This window comes from Aotus nancymaae, unplaced genomic scaffold, assembly GCF_030222135.1.
Source record: "Aotus nancymaae isolate 86718 unplaced genomic scaffold, 86718_ANA_hifiasm-v0.15.2.pri h1tg000012l, whole genome shotgun sequence".
Classification (NCBI taxonomy): Eukaryota; Metazoa; Chordata; class Mammalia; order Primates; family Aotidae; genus Aotus; species Aotus nancymaae.
In genome coordinates, this window is record NW_026988423.1 from 1,539,313 (window position 1) to 1,555,829 (window position 16,517).

The window sequence follows — 16,517 nt, forward strand, 5'->3', positions numbered from 1 at the left end:
GGAAATATGAGTAAGAATACAGATATGTAGGCCAGGTGGGGTGGCTAACACCTGTAATTCCAGCACTTTGGGAAGCCAAGATGAGTGGATCACCTGAGGTCAGGAGTTCAAGACCAGCCTGGCCAACATGGTGAAATCCCATCTTTACTAAGAAATACAAAATTAGCCAGGTGTGGTGGCACATGCCTGTAATCCCAGCTACTCAGGAATCTGAGGTGGGAGAATCGCTTGAACCCCAGAGGCGGAGGTTGCAGTGAGTCCAGATCACACCATGGCACTCCAGCCTGGGTGACAAGAGCGAACCTCCATCTAAAAAAAAAAAATACAGATTATGTGAAATTTCCATTTCACAATGTTTGAAAAAGGTATTTACTCCTCATTAAACATTAAACATCAGCATCAGTACTGTCACCACATTGTGAGTTTTTTCCACCACATATGGATAATTTTAGGAAATGAATTGTAGAAAATATTAACTAATTTCTATATATGGGCTTAATGTAGCTTTTTATAGATATGGACACAGCAGTCCATGCCATGAGTCATGTAATTGACGAATCCAAGTTCAACCAACACTTCCATTAAGAAAAAGGTATCTAAAGTCCCATAGTAGAATAGATCCTACTACCATATCACTTTTAAGAATTAAAAATATAGAACAGACAGGTTTCATTTGTTCACTCAGCAACCATTTTACTTTATTACTTTTTGGCAAAATTTAGATGTGCAAAGCAATGCAGATACTAAAATATGCTTTCCAAGTGTTTTTGGCTGAATTTCTCTCTCAGCAGTTCTGACTCTAACATATATACTTACATGGAAAAAGCTATGGCTAAAAATAAATAAAAAAATCTTAATCATTAACATATAGACAAAATTGAATAGAAAAAAAGCATCAATATTATAAAGCATGAAAATTTACATAAAATTGTTCCTGAATGTGAAGGTTGAAAGACTCTGGAGACCGGAAATACGTTTGAAAGAGAAACTTTCTAGAAAAGGAAAAAATCATTCCTCTACTTAGAATGGATATGCAACAATCTGTTTTTGAAGCCAGGGGATTGAACTGAATGATATATTGAGGTTTCTTCCACGGCCCACTGATTTGATGATAGCAGTAAAAAATACGTTAGTGAAAATCACTTAATACTGTAAAAGGATAATGAACAGGTCTGGACAGGAATTCAGCAAAAATACATGTAGATGTTAGTCTAAATATATTTTGACTAAACTGGCAGGACATGGACAGCTTATTCAGTTGACAGTCATCTGTTATAAAGCCATTATTATATAACTTTAAAATACATTTACAGACTTAAAAATTATTAAGATAATGTTTTATGTACATCACATAAAAGTTCAATCAGACTATAGAGTGCCATTTCACAGGAATAAAGATAACCATGTTTTAAACAAAATATTTTGCCATGAAGGTATACATAAAATGTATAAATATGTCACATGATACAGAAAAACAAGAATCATGATCTTCACATTTACAGGAATTTAAAAAATCTTCTCTGATGGAAATGTGTTACAATTCAGTCAAACTTCTCTTCTTGAAAGTAATCCGCAAAATTGAGATATTCTTCAAGTTGACCATATTTCTGCATATACAATAGAAAAGCTAGTTATTTTACTCAAAGCAATGCAGATAAACTGGGCCTTTACAAACTACAGACACAATTAGGATAACAGTTCATTTCATGGTAATTGTGAACAAAAATCTTTTTATGATAAACAGAAACTTAATTTCAAATAAGCATTTCCAACTCATAAAAAGCACTGGAAAGAGATCAAAGTGAATAACATTATTAATTTCCTAACTGTGTTGTAAATTACAATTTTTCTATTATCATATTTAGAGTAGAAATGTAGTAACTTCAATAACTTAATAAAGAGTTTGTTAAACATATATATCAAAGGCTCTGCTATGACTGTCTATGTACAAAGTTCTAAAGATACTTTTCCTGCCCCTAAGGAGAACAGAGTTCAGTATAATACACCAATAACAATCAGTAAGAGGTACAGACACTTCATGAGGTTCAGAAGAGAGGTCAGGTCAGTTGAGGCAACCAGCAAAAGAGCGGCATTTAAGTTATCCTGGGAAAACAGATTTGGTAGGCAAAGAGTTGGTGGCGAGAGTTTTCAGTGAAAGACAATAGACCACCAAACAGTGACATGACAAGAAAATATGGGACTTGACTACAACCTGTGTATTTTTAAGAGAACAGAGAGAGAAAAAGACTGAACCAAAGAGACTGGGTTCAGAGAATACACATTATAAAATACTGGCTAAAGAGCTGAGCAATCATTTGACAGGTAATGGAAAATTGCTACAGGTTTTGGAGCAGGGGACTGAACTGACCTAAGGTGTATTTTAAGAAAATTGGTAAATTATTCATTCTAGAATAGTTCAGCAACTAGTTATGAGTCTATGATAACAATTTAGGTCATGAGGATCCAAATTTGAGTGACAGCAATGAAGATGAAGAGTAAAGAACAAGTTAAGAGAGGAGTCAAGGATGATTTAGAGATTTCAAAATTGACAGAGTAGAATAATGGCAGAGTTATTTTGCAGGCTGTTTGTGGGAGGGAAAGAGATAAATGATTTCAGTTTCAGACATACAGAGTTCAAGTATTTACTTCGGTGAGGGGATTAATGACATAGTGGTTTCTTGACTCTGTTTCTATCCTCAGTGAAATGAGAGAGGATCCCAGAGACCTTGACTTTTGTGTTGACAGGGACCTACAGAAGGAAATGTGAGAAGTGCATTTTCCTTCTAGACCTTGAAGGCCATGAAACCCTTTTTTATAATCCTATGATATCTGACTGGATCTCCTTCTCAGGAAAGACAGAAGAACATAACAGAAGGGGAAATATCCTAGACACTACTTAGGAATTTTCTTTGGCCTAGTACTTAGATACTAGGTTTTATTAGATACAAGTACTCTAGGATTAGAAATCTATAATTTAAAAGTTTGAATGTTTTAATGCTTTCCAAATTATCCTTCTTCATATCCTCTTTATTATTTATTAAATTTCTTTTTGAAAATTAAAAATTAAAAAAAAATTTTTAAGAGACAGGGTCTCACTATCTTGCTCAGGCTGGCCTTGAACTCCTGGATTCAAGTGATTCTCCCACCTCAGCCTCCCAAGTAACTGGGACTATAGCTGTGTACCACCACATCCACCTAGGACAATTAAAATTTATCTCAGCTATACTAAGATAGGAGAAAGGAAAACCTCTTCTTGCTTTCTTTGCAACTAACAGGTAAGAATAATCGATCGCTTACTAACAGCTAGGAAATATACGAAATGCTTAAAACATGTTACACATTTAATCTCTGCAGTCAAAACCCTTATCATTATTACAGTTTTAGTTGCTACTTTACAGATGAGAAAACTTAGGCTTAGAGAAATAAAATAGCTTGCTCCTAAATTCTACTGCTAATAAGAGGCAAAGCAAATACTTAAGCCTATATTTTTAACCAGTATGAGTATGCTGTTTCTGAGATTTAAATGGTGTGGTTGGGATGCAGCTTTGGCAAGAAAAAAAATGAAAATCTTGAAAAGGAAAGTGAAACTCACAACATTGCAGTTAGTATTACTCTGCTATCCTCTCCCCCTAAAGATGCTGCTCTCATAATTCTTTACTAAAAATTTGGAGGGTTTGGGTCTTATTTTAATAGTGAAGACTACTGTTTTACAATCCCTGATGGACCTACTGATGAAAACAGTTAGAACTGTGGAAACGAAGCGTGGGAAAGAGGTCAGAATATAAGAGAAGTTTAGAATCGTCTACTCAGAAGTAGGAGCTAGAACTGCAGAAGGGAAATGATTTGCAAAGGAAACTGAGAGGATGAGGACAGAATTCAGTGTTAACAGGTACTTTTTAGCAGCGATCCTCAAACTTTTATCTACTTAAGAATCACCAGTGCTAAAAATATTGGATGTTTAACATTCACAAGGATTGTCATTCAATAAATCTCGGATGAGGCTAGGGGATTATACATTTTTCAAAAACTTATAGGTGATTCTGACATAGTTGAGGGCCATGTTTTGAGAAACATCAGTTTATGGGTGGGAAAAAAGAGAAAGAGAAAAAGTTGAAAAGGAAGAGAAAGAGAAGAAATGAGAAGTGTTTAAGGAAGCCAAGGGATATCTAATTATAATTTTAAATTATTACTCATATAACTATTCTTCAATACATTTAAAATTTACATACAACTGTCACTTGTAACAGTTTTACATACAGTATTTACAGAATAAACTGGCACTTGATACTTCTATTGACATGCTTTCTTTACTACCTGGTGTTCATGCATCCACCAGCTAATCCCAATAATCCTATCTTCAACTTCTCAGGAAATCCCATCATCATATACACTTTCTTCTATAAGTACTTGTTAGAATTTTGCCAGTGTCATATTAGAGTACGTTATTGAACTCTTCTTCAGAATAAGACATGCATTATTATGTTTATTATGTATTTTGGTTTTATTAAAATTTTCCTGTTATTTGTTCTTTTCTTATAGTCAAGTTGCTCCTACACCCCTTTAGTATTATTACATTAAACATGGATCACTCTAGTTCAACCTTTGGAAGGAAGAACAAGAAGAATGAAGTCAGTCTAGTTGGCATGTCTTTGGGAAGACATGCTGGCTGAGACATCCTGAGGTAATGAAAGTAAAATGGTCGAAGAAGCAGGTAAGAGAAAAAGTAAGGTGTGGAATACAAGCCGGAGGCAGAAAGACAGAAGCAAATAGTATGTCTAAGGCAAAAAAAGGGGTTGGCATAATTGGGAAATATGAGCAGGAAGTGCTATGGAGATGGCATTCAGGTAACCCTGAGTCCCAGGCATTCTAAAGGGTTAGAGTAACTCTAGCAGACTGTAGCTAGAGGCGGCACGCATCACAAAGCACATGCAGTGCCATCACCCAAAGGCACACAGTGACAGGGACAGACAGAGTGAGGATGAGAAACATCAGAGCACTTGACAAAATTTGAAATTTCGTCATAGCACAAAAAGCTGCAAATGGGTTTATATTGGCTATAAACTTCTGTGGTTTCTAGGACATCTTTTGAGAAAACCTACAAACAACTTTTTTAAGTGGAAGGAATCTCAAAAAAAAAATGAAGATCTTTGGTATTTTTATGTGGAAAAAATATGCATATTGTCCTAGACATGCACAATCTTGAAATACCTTCAATGCCTAATGCTAAACATTATTCATGACACTTAGCTTTCTTGAAAAGAAAGGCTAAGCTCCTTTCTTTCCTTAAGAGAGCCAAGTGTTATATTATGCAAAAAGAATATGTTTTTTAAAAATTCCAGGTCCCTTCTGGTGTCCTAAATCTTGTTAAGCTTTCTCTGGGACACATGATTTGAAAATGCTTTTCTTCTGCAAGAAGTTCAGTGTTCTTCCCTATATATGATACTATGATATAACATATACAGTATATGCACAGTGATTTTTCTATACATAGTATCCAGTTCTTTATAACTGTGCTACCCCAATAGGTTTTGCGATTCCACTAGAGAGCTGGCAACACTTACAGGCATCAATAAAAGCACTTAAGAATTTAATGTTGTCGAGGAAATGAAGGTGGGAAGTTACTGAATAAGTGATGGCTCTCTCCTAAGGCAAGTGAAAGAGTATGGGTAAGCGGGGAGAAGCATTGGAGTAGGGGAAGTAGAAGCAAAATGAAAGGCAAAAAGCTGAAGAGAATAAAACGAGCGAAAGAAGACGTAAGGATCAAGATGTGGGAGGCAGGCAAGATCACCGGGTGGTGGTCTGTGGTGGGAGGATAATTGTCAAAGGGAAATCAATAATGATGTCATTCTCCAGACTGGGAGACCTCCACTAAACATGACATGTCCTAAAAACGTTCCTATTCTCTTTTCTTTCTCTCTGCCAATAAGTTTGTTTTCTAAGCTCTCTTGCCTTATTTTTTCTATTCCTCTTTTACAAATGTCCCTATGATATAACCCAGGAAATGGATCTCAGGTCAGGCTTTTTTTTCCTTTTGAAGATTAAATGTTGATATGAGTTGCCTGAAAATCTATGATTTGTTCACTCTTATACATTCATGTAACTAGACTGGTTTTAGAAGACTGCAGTCATATTAGCATTATTTCCATATACCATAAACAATTCTAAAAGCTCTGTGAGCAGACCAGAGCTTATGAGCTGCCAGCAGATCTTCAGGAATCCAGTGCACTCTTCGAAGCCCCCACTTTACTCCTGATATCAAATTTAGTGATCAATAGGATATGGGGGAGTCAAAATCAGTGCCATGGCCTGAAACCTCTGCATTCCCTCGATCTTCAGTTATACTGTTCACTGCTCAGTCCCATGTCCTCAAGAAGAGGATGTGGGTGGTATTAGAACTGGCAGCCGAGATCTTTTCCTCAGACTGGCACCAGGTGCTTCTTCACTCTCAGGTCACAAGAACTGTTCTAAAGAATAGGAAGCAGACAAGCAGAGGTGAGTCCTATACTCTGTCAAAAAAAAATCAGGGGACTCAATATATATGTAAGCAATACATACATAAAAGCGAAAGGACAGAGGTCCTTCAGTAAAGTATTAATGCTTATTAAAATTTATCTGATGGGCTGACTGAATCCTTAGAACATCAGGGCATCTATTCAGAAGGACAATGATAAGCATGAAAGGAATGAGTGGAAGAAGAGAAAATACAAAGGAGAGAAGAAAGAGATTCTCTTAAATTTCACTATCTTCTAATTAATTGTCTCCTTTTGCTAATCACAAGTAGGCTCCAGAATCGACATGATGAGATTCTCATATATTCACTTTACCTCCTTAATCCAGCCACTTTCTTTTGATTGACTGAAAATTCTTTCCACTGTTTCTTTAACCTGTTCATCTTCAACTTCTTCTGTCTTTGCAATGGAGCAACATTCCTGATACAGTTTGAATTTAAAATGTTTCAGTTTGTGATAAATTCTGGTACGGTCAGCACAAATTCTGCCAACAGTGAACACCTAAATCAAGAAATAAAGATTATTATCTGACGTATGAAGTGAATAATACGGTAATGAATATATTTCCTTTCTGGTTTTCTTTAGTAGTAGAATCGAAATGCATTATTATCTTTAAGTGATCCCTTTACCTTCTCTTACTTAGACAACTAGTCAAACACTGAGCACCTGTGAGGTTTCAAATATTGGGCAAGGCACTAGAGATACATAAATAAAAGATGTATTATCTGTATTAGGGAGCTACAGTTCTGAGAGAAAGACAAATGGTTATAAAACAATGTGAAAATTGCTATGTCCAAGATGCTATCAAAATGCTAGTGAGGAAGGGCACTTAGCCCAATCCAGAGAGGAGAAAAGTCCCTGAGCTGATCAAGCTTCAACTAAGTCTTGAAAACACAAGAGTTTGCCAAGTTTGGGAAAAGAGAGAAATGGCTTTAATGTGAGGCAGAAGATGGGCAAGGTAAGAAAAAGCATGGAAAGTATTATAAGTCTGTATTTGTGAGTTAAAGATGCCTGGATTATAGTAATTTTCTAGCTATAAGCAACATCTAAAACTGAAACAAACTCTTACACCAAAATTAAGTATTGGCAGTTTTTCACTAGATACTTTTCTTTTTCCCAAAAAAATGATACAAATTAAAAAATAACTTTGTATTTAGGCATACTGGTTGCTTTAAGGTGTTGTATGTGAATAAGACATCAATATTTTGCTGTCAGCCAGCTGTAAGCATTTTAATTCCTACATTTATATGGACTGGTATAATTCTATGATTAAGAACACTCTTTTTATGAAATCAAACAACCAGAACCTTTCTCTTTGAGAATGTTTTGAATTTTTAAAGTTTGTTATATAAACCTACAGCTAAAGTAGGAAGACAGTCTCATTGCACTGACCAAATTAAATATATTTTTACCTATATTATTTTACCCATGTAGAAAATGCATCAGAAAGGGCTCCAAACATTATGATATGGTCAATTTTATTCTCATGGAGTAACCTAAGGAAACAGTAAACTTCCTGCTGACTTATGTGTTTGTGTTTATGCCTAACTAAGTTCACTAATGGGTTATGCTTTCATGAGTACAAGTGGTATAGTTTTAATATTTATCTATATAACTTGTGTTCTGTCTGACAGAAAAATACACCTATTTCCTGAATCCACATTGCAAGGAAACATACAAGTGATGAAAGACAAACCAGGAGTATGTTTCTAAAAATGAACAGAAGTTACATCACAAATTGGCAATAGTCAGGTTTGATGTGGTGTGTGTGTGTGTGTGTGTGTGTGTGTGTGAAAATTGTGTCTTGGACCTTTTACAATCCTTCTTCAAATCTTCAAAAGTTTAAGAAAAGCATGTTCAGATTTCTGTTCTTGGCTCTGTAAAAACCTTCCTGCTTTTCGGATCACAGAAGTAAACAGGTGTTATTGTACAGGACTTGCTTATTAAAAGTAAGTTTTCCAATTCAATCTTATCATCAAAGCAGCCCTGGTAGTAAATGACATTTCAGCAATTCACTTGCTAATACCTCCAACTTTGTGTAAAAAGACAACACAAACGCTGCAGTGACTTTATGGGTAGCCTGTGCGTCTCCATTTCTGCCATCAAAGTAGTGGGAGAACTCAGCTCCAGCTGTTCTAGATGAAGTAGAGGCACACGATAAAATGACTTGTATTTCTATCACATTTATTCTGTATTTCCACAAAACAAGAGGAATTTATCTGTATAGCATTTTTAAGTTGAAACAAGAGGGAAGGAGAGGTGTTTAAAAGTCTCATTTTTTTTCCTGTATGAAAAAAAGTATCCTTTGAAAATATTTAACATTACGGTTTACTTCTTTCCATTTCTAATTCCTACCCTCTTGGCATCTACTTATCATCATATAGATCTACAAATCCAAAATTACCTTAAAATATTCTTATATTATTTACTCCCAAAACTTGATCACATTTTATATGTAAAAGCCTATATAGAAGGGTGCCACTATTGTAAAGTTTCACAGAAAACAGTAGATGCATATGATAGCTGTAATATTTCTCCAAGTGAACTTACCCTCACCCCATGCCTGTTTTCACTGTATTGTTACAGCCCACTGTATTTCTTTACTATATGAATGAAGTATACAGTACAACACAGCTTACACTGTAGGAATCAATTTGTATAAAGTACTAAAACAGGCAACAACCTATGGTGTTAGAATGATTTCCTTAAATGTCCAGAAAAATATATTTAGAAACAACTCTAATTATTTAGTTCCATTTCTGTACATTAAGGAAATTATTCTAACAAGAAAATTAGTATAAAAATACCATAGATAGAAAAATAAGTGCTGTGGTGAGTGTTCACAAAGCAGATAAGATGACATATAAATGACGACTATGCAGGGTTAAGCACAGTTCTATGAACTGATGAATATGAGACTGAGTCAGTTCAGTTATCAGTATGAACCAACCAGTCGTACATATTTAAAGACTAGAGATGGAGCTAAAAATCTATCACTGAATTTTCCTAAAGCAGAAGAAAGCAGCAGAAAGAATCTGATTTCTAATTTATTAGCTCTATCATGTGGAGTGTAAATTAAATCTGGATAACAAACTGAGGCAAGGAAATATAATGAAACATGCACTGTGCAGACTTTGAAATGTCCAGCCTACTGTAGGTAGCTTTTTGAAGTATTTCTCTAAGCTCTTATTTATATGCGGAGGAGCCTGCTCCTTATGGAAGTTAAAGTATGAAGAATGAAGAAGAAGATTCTCAAGGAAACAGTAAGTAAAGTTTTCTGGGGAAAGGTTTGTTTTGTGTTTCTGGGTCTTCAGAAACAGATAGTACAATACCAAGCCAAAGGACTCTATTTCCTTTTGGTTTGGTTTTTTGTTTGTTTTTTTGCATGGACACATTATACAACGCCATGTGCCTCAAAATTATTGCTTCTTCCCACCAGATCCTAAGCATCTTAAGGAGTCTGGATAGACTCTAGGCAAAACTAAACATAAATCCAAGAATGTTTTTAGTTTTCCCAAACTGTCTTTCAGATTTCACACTCTCTTTCATCCAGGTACTTTCCTTCTCATCTATGTCCCTAAATTTATCACATTCAGATGGTCCTAGCCCTCTCATCTTAGTACCCTATCAATACAGTTGTAACCAAATTACCCTTCCCCCAATAATTCCACTTTCTGTCAAGGCATCCTTTCTTTCAAATAAGCTAATCTCAAGTAAGGAGAAAAGTTTTCATATGAAACCAATTTGCTGCTAAGTGAATTCCTTAAAAGCTATTTACACTGTCAAAAAGAACCTTAGTTAATCTTAAAGAATCTCAATTTTACATAGCTACAAGCAGCAACACAAAATAATTAGTTTTCAAAATAACTTGAAGATGGGTGTGGGGTTAGGCACAGTCTCTTTAATGCTCTGGATTATAACTAGTTTATTTTCTCTCCTGGTTCTTCCTTCTTTACATATATGCATTTATATTGTACTGAAGTAGGACATAAAATAAATTTTAATAAGTTATTCTTCACTTTAAAGAAAAAGTCAGTGGAAAAACAATTTTATATTAAAAAATTTCAATCACATCCTTAACATAAACAATAACTAACTTAATATTTACATATGGTTATATATGCATACACACATTTTATATAGATGTAAAGATAGTGCAAACAGTAATTATTATTATACTTTCAACCTAGCATTATTTCCTAACTTTCATAATATTATTTTAATGGTTGTATTATAAAAATTCTGCTACATAATGCTGCTATACCATAGGCTATTAAATCACTACTTTTTATTTGGATTATTTCCATTTTTTGTATTGTAAATAATGTTTCAATCAACTTCATGATTATATCATTTGCTTTTTACTGAACTGCTTTGCAAAAGATAAACTTACAGACATTAAATAATATATAGCTTTGTGACTTTAGCTCTAAAAACCTAGTATTTTCAAAAGATATATATCACCTCTTTTTACCTCTAGGAGTGTTTTTTGCTTTTTTTTTTTTTTTTTTGAGACGGAGTTTCGCTGTTGCTTTCCAGGCTGGAGTGCAATGGTGCAATCTTAGCTCACTGCAACCTCTGCCTCCTGGGTTCAAGCAATTCTTCTACCTCAGCCTCCCAAGTAGCTGGGATTACAGTCATGTGTCATCACACCTGGCTAATTTTTTGTAGAGACGGGGTTTCTCCATGTTGGTCAGGCTGATCTCGAACTCCCGACCTCAAATAATCCGCCCGCTTCCACCTCCCAAAGTGCTGGGATACAGGAATGAGTCAGCACGCCTGGCCTCCTCTAGGAGTCTTACTTTCCATCAACTTACTAGTTTCAATGCAACCTTGATAGCATCGCATTTTATCATTTGATTTGAAAATACTTTGCCACTTTAAGAGTTATTAACTGGCATCATAGAGTAGTTTTAATTGTATACCTTTACATGCAGAATAAGTATTTTCCCACATATTTGTTAACTTTTATAGTTTTCTCTTATGTGACTAGTAATATTAATGTTCTTTGCTTTTAGTTCATGCTTTCAGTTTATTCTTTGTTTTTTAAATATTTGAATACTATTTTATATAGAATCTTCACAGGGATGTCAGAGCTCTACAGGTGATTTTCTTGCTCTACTTTCCTCTTTAGGATTAGCTATAGACAGCAAAGACCATGAATAAAGCAATGTATTTAATCTACATAACAGAAAATGGTCCCAAATGTATTTTAAATCACTTTTGCTAGGATTCCAGATATCTTAGCGCATAAAAAGTCATAGATCAGTTTTTAAACAATGGAGAAATTTACATATGACTTATATATATATATATTCATATTTGTATAGTAAAATATCAAACAAAACATTACAGACCAATTCTGAATTCACTATCTCCATAAAAACTTTCTAAGTAATTCTTGCAACTCAGATCTCTCAGAGGAATCTGGTCACCTACTGCTCAATAGTACTGAGAAATCATACTACCCCATTTAATAGAATAATTCAGATAAATATCAAATTTCCGTCTTAATAATTGACTGGGAGGATTCAGAGACAACTTTGGGTCTCTTCCTCTCTAAACATACACCTTCTCCATGGATATGTAAAGTCACCAGAAAAAGCTCTCAATATTTTTTGCATTTATAAATACATTTTTTGCATTTGTAAATGCAGCAATCTAACAAATATTGAAAAAATAAATAGAAGTTGTCAGCATCTGCACTTTTTATCATTTCACATTATACTGCTATGTTCTTGTCTAAAAAATACTTACTCTTCGGTTTTTTCTATTCATACAAAATTAATAGCATCTTAAGTATGTGGTGATTGCTCTAGACTCTGACATACTTCCAACAGAGTCTAGTTGAAGCACAGTGTTTTTTTAATTCTCTCATATTAGATGAACAGCTATCTTACATTATTTACTTGTGGGTTGCTAATTTGGTGAATTATATGCCAAAAATGTTTCTACTTGGGTCAAATTCTCCTTAGGTAGGGTTATTTGTGTAAGTTGATGTACTAAAAATTTCTAAATACTGAAAATTAAAATTAGAGGGAAGAAAATACCTGTTTATCATGTGACATGAAATCATCTATTTCCATGGTCCTGGTGTTATACAACTTTCCTGATAAATGCACTGAATATCTACAGTAGCGATGCAGTCCACAAGCCTGGCAGGAACAGTTTTCAGGATTCTTCCAACGAATACTTATATTAGAATAATTTTCTACCCGTTCCTGAAAACAATTAAAAAATATAAAAACGTTTAAAAGATAAAAAATAAGAATAAGAGTAAGAATCTAACCAAATTAAAACATCTTAGGAATCACAGTACAAAGAGATATAAGAGGAAAATACCCTGGCATTTCTTACTTTAATATTGAACACATAGTAGGTATTTTACAAGATACTTTTAAATAAAAAAAATTATAATCTTGGCTATTCATGAAAAGAAACCAGACTAGGAAAAAACTAGTTTCATATCTCTCACACTTATGCAGTTGCAACTAAGTAGTGTAGCTACTAAGTAGTGTAGCAACCTTGATAGATTTTAATTTACTTCTTTTCCATTTCTCATCTCTAGTTAATGTTAATGAGGTGTTAGTTAAAAATAGGAGCAGCAAAAATGTAGGATGATATAAGAAAAATAATTCAAGTAGGCCAGTTAAAACTTGAGAAAAAAAATCACATTCACTTTCCATTGTACGAATTATGTATTTTCCACAAAAAATATTCCAGAAATAATTCAGTCCTCCTATGATAACTTACTATAGTCCTGTGGAAAACACAAGTTGACACTAGGATTGCCATGTGTCCAGTATTTATACAGACAGTTTAATAGCTCAGTTATCAATGACTAAGAGAAAACACTTGGCATTTATAAATAAGCTTCATTATTAGTTACTTGTGCCTGAGTATTTCTGCTTATGTTCTAGGCCTGTGCTAGATACTACTATTCTAAGTGGTAGTGTAGACTAGGTTTTAATACAATATTTGAACTGCACACAATGAGCATATTAGCATGGTTACTAAACCACATTCACATCCTCTACCAGCTGATGCTAATTAAGTATCCAATATACTGACAGTTTCCTTTTTATATTATATGATTCAATACCACATTTTCAGGGGGTCAACTTTTCATATTTCTCACACTTGATGGCACTTTACGACATGTATTACTTACAGGCTGAAATTGAGACTGAATAGGTAACCAGCCACCCTCCTTTCCTGCTTCTGCTGTACTTCCTGCTTACCATGGAAACACATGGTAAGATGAAACCTCATGGAGCTCTATCAGCTTATTTCCCTGCGTGACTACAATCAGCAGAGCACCCCTGATGACTAACACTGAAAATGGTGAAATAGTTTAGTGAAAATAAACTTTGTTGGGTTAAGCCATTGAGATTTTATTGTTGGTTTATTTGGTTTGTTTGTCATATTCTTTACCTCCTGTAGCATAACCCAGCTTATCCTATTAAGATCTTACTGAATCATCTATGTCTCAATTTTTCAGCTAATGTTTTTTGGTATCCTACAGTTATTATTCCAATATCAGATTAACCAAATTCAGTAGTACCCACCACAATATGGTAAAACATAATATGGCATATTGGCATGGGTTTTGGAGTCTGAGAGACTCTCAGTTTAATACCAGCCTGTCTAATTATTAGTAGTGGAACCTTATGTTACTTTATTTTTCTGAGACAGTTTTCTCATCTCTAAAAGAGGGGAAATAATAGTGCCCTCCAGCTGGCCACAGTGGCACATGCCTATAGTCCCAGAAACTCAGGAGGCTGAGGTGGAAAGATCTTGAGCCCAGAAGTTCAAGCCCAGCCTGGGCCACAGAGCGAGACCCCTCTATTCCCTCCAAAAATAGTGTCTTCCACATGGGGTTACTTTGAAGATAATAAAATATTTTAGTTTACCTGTAGACTACTTGGCTAAAGTTAAATAATCTATAAATATGGTACAGGTATACCTCAGAGATATTGTGTGAAGATAAAAAATTTTATCTTTTTAATATTTTAGTTTACCTGTAGACTACTTGGCTAAAGTTAAATAATCTATAAATATGGTACAGGTATACCTCAGAGATATTGCATATTTGGTTCCAGATCACCACAATAAAGTAAATATACCGATAATGGATAACACAAATTTTTTTGGTTTCCTAGTACACATAAAAGTTGTTTACACTATGCTGTAGTCTATTAAGTATGCAACAGCGTTATGTCTAAAACGTATGTAATTTAAGCTACATTAAATTAAAAAGTACTTTGGGTCAAAAAAATGCTAACAGGCATCTGAAACTCCAGTGAGTAGGCATCTTTTTGCTGATAGAGTGTCTTGCCTCAGTAGGATGGCTACTGGCTGATAAGGAGATAGTTGCTGTAGGCTGGGGTGGCTGTGGCAATTTCTTAAAATAAGCAATAAAGTTTGTTGCATGCATTCTTAAAATAAGCCAACAATAAAGTTTGTTGCATCCATTGACTCTTCCTTTCATGAATGATTTCTCTGTAGCATGCAATGGTGTTTGATTGTATGTTATGCAGAACAGAACTTCTTTCAAAATCGGAGTCAATCCTCTCAAGCCCTGGCAACGCTTTAACAACCATATTCTAAATCCACTGTTGAAATTTCAACAATGTTTGTAGCATCTTTCCTTTCCTAGGGGTAGTTTCCATCTCAAGAAACCACGTTCTTTGCTTATCTGTAAGAAGCAACTCCTCACCCATTCAACTTTTATCATGAGATTGCAGCAAACCAGTCACATCTTTAAGTTTCACTTCTAGGTCTCTTGCTACTTCGAACGTATCTGTAGTTACTTCCTCCACCGAAGTCTTGAACTCCTTCAAGTCATCCAGGAGGGTTGGAATCAAATTCTTTCAAACTCTTCTTAATGTTGATATTTTTACCTTCTTCCATCAATCATAAATGCCCTTGATGGCATCTAGAATGATGAACACTTTCCAGAAGGTTTTTAATTTACTTTGCCTAGATCCATCAGAAGAATCACAGTCTATGGCAGCTACAATGAAATATGTTTCTTTTGCTTTTCTGAGATGGAGTCTTGCTCTGTCACCCACATTGGTATGCAGTGGTGTGATCTTGGCTCACTGCAACCTCTGCCTCCCAGGTTCAAGCGATTCTCCTGCCTCAGCCTCCCTAGTAGCTGGAATTACAGGTGTGCATCATGACACTTGGTTAATTTTTGTATTTTTACTAGAGATGAGGTTTCACCATATTGGCCAAACTGATCTCGAACTCCTGACCCCAGGTGATCCACTGCCTTGGCCACCCAAAATGCTGGGATTACAGGCGTAAGCCACTGCACCTGGCCTGGAATTTACTTCTTACATAATAAAACTTGAAGGCTGGACACGGTGGCTCACTCCTGTAATCCCAGCACTTTAGGAGGCTGAGGTGGGCAGATCACAAGGTCAAGAGATCGAGATCATCCTGGCCAACATGGTGAAATCCCATCTCTACTAAAAATACAAAAATTAGCTGGGCGTGGTGGCGGACTTCTGTAGTCCCACCTACTCAGAAGGCTGAAGCAGGAGAATTGCTTGAACCTCGGAGGCAGAGGCGGAGGCTGCAGTGAGTCGAGATCGCGCCACTGCACTCCAGCCTGGTGCCTGGTGACAGAGCGAGACTCTGTCTCAAAAAAACAAAAATAAATAAAAATAAAAATAAAACTTGAAAGTCAAAATTACTCCTTGATCCATGGGCTGCAGAATGGATGTGTTGAAAGGTATCAAAATGACATTAATCTCCTTGTAAATCTCCACCAGAACTCTTGGGTGACCAGGTGCACTGTCAATGAGCAACAATATTTTGAAAAGATATTTTTTTACTGAGTAGTAGGTCTTAACAATGGTCTTAAAATACTCAGTAAACTATGCTATAAACAGATGTGTCATTCAGGTTTTGTTGTTCCATTTATAGCGCACAAGCAGAGTCAGTTTAGCATAATTCTTAAAGGGCCCATTTACCTAGGAATGGTAAATGACATTAGCT

General features: G+C 35.2%; 1 protein-coding gene across 5 annotated transcripts in view; it reads right to left on the reverse strand.

The window, feature by feature from the left end:
• Positions 1 to 667: 667 nt before the first annotated feature.
• Positions 668 to 16,517, reverse strand: part of CCDC82 (coiled-coil domain containing 82) — a 36,506-nt gene continuing 20,656 nt past the window's right edge. For all 5 annotated transcript variants that reach the window (XM_064375351.1, XM_064375350.1, XM_064375349.1 and 2 more), the window contains 3 exons: positions 12,560 to 12,730; positions 6,825 to 7,010; positions 668 to 1,607 (listed from right to left, as the gene is read on the reverse strand). In XM_064375351.1, the coding sequence (XP_064231421.1) occupies positions 1,542 to 1,607; positions 6,825 to 7,010; positions 12,560 to 12,730 (423 nt within the window). In that variant the 3' untranslated portion in view covers positions 668 to 1,541. The remainder of the gene's footprint in view (positions 1,608 to 6,824; positions 7,011 to 12,559; positions 12,731 to 16,517) is intronic.